General features: G+C 40.6%; 1 protein-coding gene across 1 annotated transcript; it reads left to right on the forward strand.

Moving 5' to 3' along the window:
• The first annotated feature begins 117 nt into the window (after positions 1 to 117).
• On the forward strand, positions 118 to 2892 carry LOC146474704 (uncharacterized). The gene has a single exon (XM_085116483.1). The coding sequence runs from the start codon at positions 425 to 427 to the stop codon at positions 1760 to 1762; it is 1338 nt and encodes a 445-aa protein (XP_084972609.1). The 5' UTR covers positions 118 to 424; the 3' UTR covers positions 1763 to 2892.
• Positions 2893 to 11245: the final 8353 nt, after the last annotated feature.

Consider the following 11245-nt stretch of genomic DNA (forward strand, 5'->3'; position numbering starts at 1 on the left):
CGTTTTATTTTAGTTTTCATTTTGATTAAAACAATAGTAACAAATATCATGAACTATATTGTCTAACTGACATGGGATATTTGAAATTATTAAAAACTGAATCATTGGATAATGCAATTCAAGACTTTTCATTGGCTTAGCTATCATGGTATATGAGCTAATATACCATAAGCTACAAATATGGTAAGTGTACGCGTCAGCTTAAAATTAAAAGGGAGCTAAAAAAAATTTTCTGAGGAAACAATGGCGGCCGGCGAAAATCGCTTCGCGCCGGAGTTAAATGAAAAAGAAGTCCTTGAACTGTTACAAAACGCAACACCAGGAAGCACAAAGAAAGCCACAAAGTATGGCATGAAAATATTTCAAGGTAGCAACTTCAAAACTTTATTTTGACAATTTAAGCATCTGTGTTTATAGTTTAATAATGCGAAGCAAAACAATGCAAGTTGAGACAATTTACAAATTAATTAAATTAATTGGTTACATTTCACTAACCTTTTCAGACTGGCTTTTGACTTCTGGGAACAAATTTAGTGTTACACCAATCGAAGAAATGCGTAAAGAGGAACTCAATGCTTGCCTTAAAAGTTTTTATACATCAGCAAGAAAACTAGACGGTCAGTTTTACAAGTCATCTTCCTTGAAGGCAATTCGTGCAGCCATTGACAGGTATCTTCGCATGCCTCCACACTCCAAACAGTTTTCTATCGTTGTCGACCCTGCTTTTACCGAAGCAAACAAGATCTTAGACGCATTTGTCAAGGAACTGAGAAAGTCTGGCAAAATTAGTGGTGTTGTGCATAAAAAGGCCATCTCGAAACAGCAAGTTGAGAAGCTCTTCCAAAGCGGTGAACTTGGTCCGGCAGACACGAAAGATCCAGCACAGCTTCAAAGAACAGCGTGGTTCTACCTTGGCATATACTTCGGAAGACGTGGCAGAGAAAATCAGCGAAATATGAAGCCTGCCATGCTTGCCCTCAGAGCTACTCCACAAGGAGAAGAGTATTTTGAGCTTAACAGAGAGTTTCCCGGCTCGTTGCCAGCGACGAAAAATCATCAAGGTGGCCTTTCCGATGCCGAAGATGAGTCGGACGCGAAAATATTTTCTGTGCCAGAATCTGCCAAATGCCCGGTGAAAACCATAAAAAATTACTTGTCCCACTTGAATCCTAAGTTAGATTGCCTTTTTCAGCGTCCACGGGAAAAAGCAAGAAGCTTTAATCCTGACGAAGATAAAGTGTGGTACTGCAATTCGCCTCTTGGAGCGAACATTCTAGATTCGATGTTCAAGTTAATGAGCTCTCGAGCAGGGATCCAGCCTCACCTCACGAATCATTGCCTCAGGGCAACTTCGGTGACCATCCTTTCTGACAACAACTGTGAGACGAGGCACATTAAATCAGTCACCGGCCACAAATCCGACCATTCAATCGAAAGCTACAACGATCGACCTTCCCTCGACCAGCAAAAGAAGATGTCGGAAGCGCTCAGTTCGTTCCTTCACGGCCACGAAGCCACTTCAGCTGACAAAGAAAACACAGCAGGACGGCAGCTGGATTTACAGGCTACAAGCTCATCTACCACGGCAATTCAAGCATCCCCAGCGTCAGTTCTCGTCCAGCATAATCAAGTGGCGGTTTCCAACAACATGCATGACAACTACGCACATGGCGAGCAAGGGCTGCATCGCTTTCCTCCGCAGTTTAACTTTTACAACTGCACCAACGTGCAAGTTCACAATAATTTTAGTGGAAGCGGTTAAACTGTGTCTTGTAAACATTAACAGAAAATTTTTTCACTTATTCAAGCAGCGAAAATTTGACAAACTTGATGCATTTTGATCGTCGCGTTTTATAATTCATTCAGAACAACGCGCGCAGGATTTGACAGTTCAGTTGATAGACATGTGACATGTCATGAAATGAGTTAAACCGGAAATTATCTGTATATTGTAACATCCGGTTTTTTCTTACAAAATAAATTCGGGAAGATTTGTCTCATCTTGGGGGCGTTTTTAATAAAACAATTATTCCACTCGCGCTTGTTGGATATGAGATGATTATAGCCAACTCGGCGCTGCGCGCCTCGTTGGCTATTTACCATCTCATATCCAACGCGCGCTCGTGGAATAATTGTTAAATACACGACAAAATCGACCCCATCTCGTACCTTCTCCTTCTTTACATATTGTCAAGTACAGTCGAAGCTCTCCTTGCGACCGCTTTCGTAAGCGACCAGCTCTAGTGTCCGCGACCAACTTTGGGAATAACCAACTGGTCTTTTCCTTTGTTTTCAAGCTCTTGTAAGCGACCACTCAAAGCTTAAGATTCTGAAACGTATTAAGGCAACTCTTTCTTAAAAGTATACACTTCGTAATCACATTTACAGTAAAATTGCACTACCTAATGATGTTCGTAGACTGAGTAAGATCTCGAATCTAAAATTCAAGAGGCTTTATTGCTGGATCAAGGGTGTTTCCCTGAGACCGAGGTAGAAAGCTTTTTGCTGTGACCAGCTTCTGTTGTTTCAGCTTTTGGTCACTTACGAGATTCAGCATTCTCGTAAGCGACCAACTCTTGTTACGACCACTTTTTCCAATTCCTGAGGTGGTCGCTTACGAGAGCTTCGACTGTACATGTACTTGTCGTATTTTATGACGCTGGTATAATAAACGGGTTTATCTTCTTTGGCCGGTTTTTAAATAAAGTACTTACCTGTATAGCAAAATAAAAACAGTGTCTGTTGAAACCAAACAAACTTTGATTGGTTACGGTAATCCAGTAAAAAACATCCTAAATGGTAGATATCCTTGATATAAATTTATATTTAAGGTTAGAGTAGCTTCAAAGGTCTAAGGAAAAAAAATAAAGGAACAATACTTAGTTTACTGGTGTTCAATTAGTTCTTCAATTCAAAACTCTTACTTCCAACTGAGGCCGCCTATTGAGACAAATAATAAAATATCGTTACCACAAGAAAATACCTAGTCTACGCTGGTATTACACGCAGTAGAAATTTACAATCATCTTGTATATCTGATATACTATAGACAAGTACGTATGTCTTACACACGGATCGAACTGCGGTTTAAAAGGAACCTTGGTCTGGCCAAGTAACCAACCAGTCATTTCATCCTATTGCATTGTCCGTGCGGCGAGATGCAATAGAATATTGACAGAATAAATGTGAAATCCGATTCGAATTTGCCCCGTGAATAAAGCTGTAGATTTGTGGGGGTGAGTTAGTTATGTACACTCCTAGTTGCTTTATGTTAAAGAAAGCGACAAAAGATCCTTCCTTCAATGTAGGCTCCTTTACGCTCGAGTGCAATTCTATAGATTTTCGGAAATTATAATAGAAGGGTCTTCCTGGACGATTTTTCTTTCAGAGGCTCAGAATCATTTTACATGATTCTTGGTTCGCCTCTGTATTCTTTTCTTCAACCCTTGAAATCTTCCACAGACTAGGAATTGACAAGTAGGATTCGGAATTGAATAACAAGCGGGATGATTTCTTTTCCTTCTCTAGACTTAGCCTACGTAGCGGTCGTCTCCTTTCCAAACGAACACGAGAGGCAAAAGAAAGCTTCCGCCGCGCTTTCATTCTCGTCCCCAGAGCCGCCGTTTAAAAGGCCAGTTTAAACGGTTTCAAGGTTTGGCCAACAGTAGTTCAACAAAAGTTGTACGGATGTTGGGCGAATGTTGGATGAACGGAGTGTTCAAACGGTTACAACTCAATTCAACATTTTCAAGAACAAAGGAAATGTTGAATCGATGTTGAATGAAAGTTTAAACCAATTTAAACTTGATTCAACACACTTTCAACATTTGGTTCAACAAAGTGTTGAACGCATGTTGAAGCGAATTTTGAAACCGTTTAAACGGGCCTTCCGCCAGACATGGCTGCCCTTTCCCTCGTGCGAAGGCCCCGCCGGCTAAGAGGGACAGGAGGCCCTGGGGACAAGAATCTGCGCTTTCGAAAAGGAAACAAAGGCATATTTGGGAAAAATTTTAAAAATATGAACCTGCGACAAAGGGTGCATCTCTTTATCATGATACACAGTAGTGTATTTTTTATTAGGCGGGATGCTTGACAGTAGGGTAAATTTAAAGAATACTTCAGGCTTCCACAACATATACCCAACTACAGAGCTTCTGATCGTTTCGTACAGAAGTACTCGTGATCACGAGCGCATGAACTCCACGAGCCAGACGGACCAAGCCTTGGTCCGTTTAAGCCTTGGGCTTAAACTTTCACAGTATAAGGGCCCGGACGCACTGGGCAAATTTTCATTTATTTTGCGAAAAAATCTGTCACCAGTTTCCTGAGACAAGTGCGCCCGGTGATTTTTAGATGTACCAAATTTTGTCAAGGCTTACCAAACTTGAAAGACACCGTCGTCCTACCTTGGAGCAGGACAAATTTTTGTCAGGCGTAAAATCTGACCGATTTGTTAATTTACACGCCATGATTTGAAGGAAAATGTCAATCGAAAAAAAAGAAAGAATTCTTCGGGGATATAACGCCTATAAAAATGAATTTCAAACCAAGAATTGCAAGGCCTAGGTAGGTTCCAATAATAAGGATGAGGCCTTCGCCGCCTTCTACGGACAAATCTGTTGTGGTACTCTAGAGCCAGCTGCAGTCGAACAAGGTGAAGCCTCCACTGGCATAGTAGAAGTAGCAACTGCCTCTACTGGAGTTGAACGAATTCAAGGAAGAAAAAAACTAGAATACAAGTAATAATATGCCGAGGCAACGAATTCGATCGAAGCGGTTAACGATCACCATAAGCCCATGACTCCTGAGATCTCATGTAACCTTTCTCGCTAACAGTGCGCAAGCTATGGTGTTTACTTCCGTGTGATTTACCCTTATGGTTAACAAATATTTTGCGCTGTCTCAGTGCGCCCACGCTTGACAAATTGAAAATTTGGCAGAGACCAATTTTGTCTAGATTTTTGGAAGGGCCAGACAAATTTTGGCATGCAGTCCAGTGCGTCTGGACCCTAAGTCCCGGGGTATCTAATGGAACAAAATCGAACCAAAATTCAATCAAACTCAATCGAACAACCATCGTTCGGTTGGGTTCAGTAATCAAACATCTAATTTGCTCTGAGTTTGATTATCAAACCTATCGAATAATATCGAACGCAATTGTCGACTGTTCGGTAACCGGACGCTCGATTACCGAACCCAATCGAACGATTGGTGTTCGATTGGGTTCGGTTGCTGAACGTTTGATTAGATACTCCGGGATACGTATGACATGTATTTGCTTACATTATTTGTTCACAAATATTTCCCAAATACTGTAGCTTGTGATTATTAAACCATTTCGACGGGATGGGACAACGCGCGTAGTTCGTCAAATCATGATTGTCTGACTGTCAACTGATGTCCAAGCAAATGCATGATCGCATGACTAATTTCCTCTAAGACCCCAACAGCACACCACCAAATCAGTACAGTTATGGTAATAAATACAACGGATGAAATACCATATCCCGCCTGTTCAACAAGTCCTCGCGCTGTTTGGTTAATAAAACTCCCTACTTTTAACATAAGTAGAAGCAACAGATGTAAAATTGCAGCGAGTATCTTCTCTATAATAAGCGCTGCTCCAAAGAAGATTTCTGACAACGCGCGAGCTATTAACACGAGGAGCATTTCGATCACCTCGACAATTATGCTGAATATCGTTTGAATTATGGCGTACAACCCATCTCCTGTGCACCGCACCACAAGAAGATAAAAATTGCAGATAAGTCGTAAAATAAGACGTCCCAGTTGGATGAACAAGTCATGGATTTCGAACTGAGACGGCGGCGAAGCCGTTTCTTTCGCTTTCTTCGGTGCCATGTTGCATTGGGTGCTACACCGAAAAGGTCACGCCAACCTCAATGTGGTTTATGCTTTCGCTGCTTTTCAAGTTCCTCTTGAATCTCTATCTTAGGAGACATTCGTTCGATTCAGTGATAAAAATAGTCCAGTCCCACTTGACAAGAGCGATTTTCATTTACAATAGACGCTGTGTATGTTAAAACGGCGTAGTGTTTATAATACAATCCTGGTTGATCTTGACTTCCTCAAATCTTAACTTCCCTTGAATAAATTGGTGGGCTATCACCTTCAGCGTCTTACACTCGTTGTATTTATCAACGGCTGTGATTATGGAGCGCTTTTCCGAGTTAGTTGTGTTCTTTCAAAGTAGCGCGTTGATACAAGCGGCTATCAAACCACAAGGGAATAATCACCTTGATTCCAATTCAAACGAAAGCCGAAAGCCTAATGACTTACCGAAAGTGGCAAGATCTTGCTCAAGAAAACGGAGAACTGACGACTCGAGTACGAAATGCTTTGTAACTCACGAGGAATTCGAAGTTTCTTGATCAGTGCGATTAATTAACCCCATAGACCCCGAGTTTGAGAACCCGAAATGCTGGTCATATGTGTTCAAGTTGACCAAGTTAGCAACGAGCGCCGAAGGCGCACGCTTCTAGGGGGGGTCTGGGGGCATGCCCCCCTCAGAAATTTTTAAAAATTAGGGTCTCTTAAAAGGCCATTTCGTGCAATTCGCGTAGTTTTTCAACATGTTTTACGAGCCATTTATTTGTTATTTGTAGGAATCACGGCATGAAAATTAAGATTCTGTTAGGAATTGGCTGATTTTATCAAAAATTCAGAGCTTGAACACAAATGCGGGTTTTTACTCCGTCGCGGTGGGCCAGCGGGTTTCAACGTTTAAATGCGGGCAATGCACTTTGATAGGTTTCCTGGTCGCGTCCGGTGATTTACTAAAATACATTTAGTGTATACTATGTAATTTAAGAACATCTTAAGAACGTTTTCAGCCTCAAATCGCAAAAAAATATAAGAATGTTCAGCCTCAGCTCCAAAATTAGACGTTCTTATAAAAAAAAACAGAGTGTATCTGATAAAGAATTTAACGCTTTGTTTGGCAGATGGTCGGACAGGCGTGATAATTAGACCTCTGTGATCTTTTCTCAAATCCTGATAAGTTATATGAGTGTGACCCAGATTTAATGTTAACTACCCCGTGTTCCGAATATTATTCAGTCCATAGCTCCAACAAATTGCTACTTAAATCTGACTCGAAAACTCTCACGATTCTTCATTGCAATATAAGAAGCTTATCAAAAAACCTAAATTTATTTGAAGAACTATTATGCTCCTTTGACTCCAAGCTTGACATACTTGGCATCACAGAAACAAAATAAGGTGAGAAATCTCTTTCTAATGTAAATATAAAAGGCTACAACTTTTTGTCACACTGACTCATTAACAAATCGCCAGGTGTGTCGCTGGCTTAAGCGACGAACTCTTGTTACGATCGCGCGACCACTTTTTCCAATTTTGGCAGATGGTCGCCTACGAGAGCTTCGGCTGTACATGTACTTGTCGTATTTTATGACGCTGGTATAATACACGGGTTTATCTTCTTTGGCCGGCTTTTAAATAAAGTACAACCTGCATGCATAGTAAAATATAAACAGTGACTGTTGAAACCAAACAAACTCTGATTGGTTACGGTAATCCAGTTAAAAAACTTATCCTAAATGGTAGATATCCTTGACATAAATTTATGTTTAAGCTGAAAGAAGATTTAAAGGTCTAAGCAAAGAAATAAAGGAACAATACTTAGTTTACTGGTGTTCAATTTAAACCTTTTACTTTCAGCTGAGGCGGCCTAATTTTAGACAACAAAATATTGACATAGTAAATGTGAAATTCGTGTTCGAATTTGCCTCGTGAATAAAGCTATAGATTTGGGGGGGGGGGGGGGGTGAGTTGTTACACTCCTAGTTGCTTCATGCTAAAGCCAAAGCGGGAAAAGATCGTTCCTGATGTAGGCTCCTTTACGCTCGAGTGCAGTTTTAGATTTTCGGAAATTATAACAGATGGGTCTTCCTGGACGATTTTTCTTTCAGAGGCTCAGAATTATTTTACATGATTCTCGGTTCACCTCTGTATTTTTTCTTCAACTCTTTAGATTCTCCACAGTGAGACTAGCGGGAAATAGCAATCGGGATGGTCTCTTTTCCTTCTCTAGACATAGCCTACGTAGCAGTCGTCTCCATTCCAAACGAGCACGAGAGGCAAACGAAATGTTCCACCGCGCTTTCTTTCATGTCCCCAGAGCCACCTGGCCCTCTTAGGTGGCTGGTACCAGTTTCCTCGCGCGGGGTGCAGGTCTGACTATCGTGCGTCACGCGCAAAAGACACGCGATAAAGAGAGACTAAAATATCAAACTAAATATGGCGGCGCGCGGCTTTTTCCTGCTAGGTTAATTTTGTCCTGTTTTAAAGGAGTTTCGCGTATATCCAAGACTGTGTCTGCTATTACGACCTTAGTTAATTCCTTATGTTCAAGACAAATTGTTTCTGGTGTTCAATGTTAAGTTTGAAAGGCAAAACTGCGATCGATCGTGACGGAGCTTCAAGGACTCGCAAAATGTTTATTAATTGAAGGACCGACATACTACTAGAAATTATCTCGCTTGATCGTCTTCGCCACATTCTATAGTTTGTATTTTTTGTGCTCAACGGCCACTCTTACGATGACCTTTAGTAACTGCTCGCCATCCTGCTTAATCCACCGACAACTTCATCAGCGAGGACACCCCGAGTCACGCGGACGAAGAAAATGTTGGCTGCCATCGTTGTACACTTCGACGAAAACAACCGCGAACAATATAATAAGGACAAATGCCCGAGAAAATGTCAAATAAAGAGGCGCAGCATTGTACAATTTAGAAGTCTCGCAATCTCAACATTCTGAAACACCGACTGACACATGTTCTGCAAGCAGTTTGGTCCATTTCAAACTTTCATCTGGTGCTATTTGGCAAAAACATGGCTAATCTAGCCAGACGTTGTAAGGAAATCCTTCATGGTGATCCAAGGAGGCTATAACGGCCACTAAGCAATCTTCAAAGCAGTAAACAACTGAAAACAGCAGATCAACTGACTCCGAAACTCTCCAAAGAGTAGCTGCCCGCACGAGCACACGCAACAGTCAGCGGTAGTCAGAAAAGATCATGAGCAACTATTGATCTTATAGAATCCAGATTTTGAAAGTGCGAGGACGCGCCTGGGAATTTCTAAACTCACGAAGGCTTTTACATAAAAACAAGTCCGGTGACCCCCTCTTTTTATTGTTTCAATATCATATTATTATTGAGAGGAAACACCAGGAAAAAAAATTAAAAATTATACGTAAGGAAATTTTCACTGCGTAAAAATTGTCTTTTTTTCCCAATTTACAAAAATCCGTTCCGTAGAATTTTTTTTAAAATCATTGTACATTTTCCTTTTGAAATGTCACAAAAAAACAGGGGGTCACCGGGTAGTAGAATAATCCTTTAAAAACGTTGCCATGGAAACCGCCAGTGCCGAAATAACACTTAATTTTGGTCAACTATAAATTATATAATTCAGACCTACAAAAGTGTTACAATGGGCTTGGTTTATCTTTTTGTCCTATTCTTTCAAAGTCATAAACTGTCAAAAAGCTGAAAACTGGACCAGCCACCTTAAGACCCGTTTAAACGGTTTTAAAGTTTGGCCAGCATTTGTTCAACAAAAGTTGTACGGCGAATGTTGGATGAAAGGGGTGTTCAAACAGTTCCAACGCAATTTAGCATTCTCAAGAACAGAGGAAATGTTGAATCGATGTTAAAAGAAAGTTCAAACCAATTTAAACTCGATTCAACACCCTTTCAACAAGCTATCAACATTTCAGTCACACTTTCAACAATGTTGAACGACCTGTTGAAGCGTCCTGGACATTTGGTTCAGCAATGTGTTGAACGCATGTTAAACTGGCAAATGTTGCGGAAACCGTTTAAACGGGCCTTTAGCCCCCGGACAAGGCTGGGCTTTCCCTCGTGCGAAGGCCCCCGCCGGCTAAGAGGGACAGGAGGCTCTGGGGACAAGAATGCCGCGCTTTCGGAAAGGAAACAAATTAAAAAAAAAGTGAACCTGCGACAAAGGGTGCGTCTCCTTATCATACATAGTAGCTTGTTACTCGGGCCGTGAGGCGCCGAATTAAGTTCTCGGTCGCGTTCTCTTTTATTTATTATTTATTTTTGTGTGTGTGTGTCACGATTATCCGAGAGATAATGCATAAGACTTTGTATATGACCAAAGACGAGTCACATACAATAATAATCTACTACTACTACTACTACTACTACTACTACTACTACTACTACTACTACTACTACTACTACTACTACTACTACTACTACTACTACTACTCCTACTACTACTCCTACTACTACTACTACTACTACTACTACTACTACTACTACTACTACTACTACTACTAATAATAATAATAATAATAATAATAATAATAATAATAATAATAATAATAATAATCTTTATTTTGTGCTTTTTTCAATGTACATAGTTGATCCTTACAATCTTGTAGAGGTAATATCAGTAGAATTAATTTTTTGGCGGATTCAAGACAAATGACTAAAAATAAGACTTAAGCATTGATAAAGAGATGTATCCTGGAAATTCTTACTGAATTACTACTTTAAATCATTTCTGTCCAAACCTGTAAACATCGGGACTAGAACAATGATGACGGGAAACGCTTGCAAAAGTTTACGTTTTAATACAATGCCAGTGATCACGACAAGATTTGGTAGAAAGCGTAGAACACTACTTGAATGTGCCCTTCACGACGACCATACCAGAAATTGCGATCTTTTAGCGTCATCATGACCCGGGGTCACACATATCTGACTCACGGTTAGTATTGAAAAATAATCAATGTACAAATGTCTTCAAATCAAAGGTGAAAAACGTAAGGATTAAAGCCTGGGAATTAAAGCATCCCGGTATGAAGCACAAGATATTCTACTAAACAAATGTCGTTTTCCCCTGTATTTTATTCTGACTGCAAGCCCGGGGGGGGGGGGGGTACTCTCCTATATAAGGTATATAGGTATGTGCCGCCCCAAAGGGTATGGTTTTTGAGCCGTTTTGGTCTGAAAACGGGTATAGATTTTGACAATTACGGTCTGAAATCGGGTCGGGTTTCTGGGGCCGGGAACATTTACGAAAGCTTACAAACATATTTTTCTTCTCAATACGTAACTGGAACGACTAACTGATAGCGAGAAAAAGAAATAGATAAACTATGTCATTCCAGCTTACTTTTACTCCTTGCGTCAACTTCCGTTCGGCACTGATGCATAATTATTGC

This window comes from Pavona decussata, unplaced genomic scaffold (assembly GCF_977016875.1).
Source record: "Pavona decussata unplaced genomic scaffold, jaPavDecu1.1 SCAFFOLD_87, whole genome shotgun sequence".
In the NCBI taxonomy this organism is placed as follows: Eukaryota; Metazoa; Cnidaria; class Anthozoa; order Scleractinia; family Agariciidae; genus Pavona; species Pavona decussata.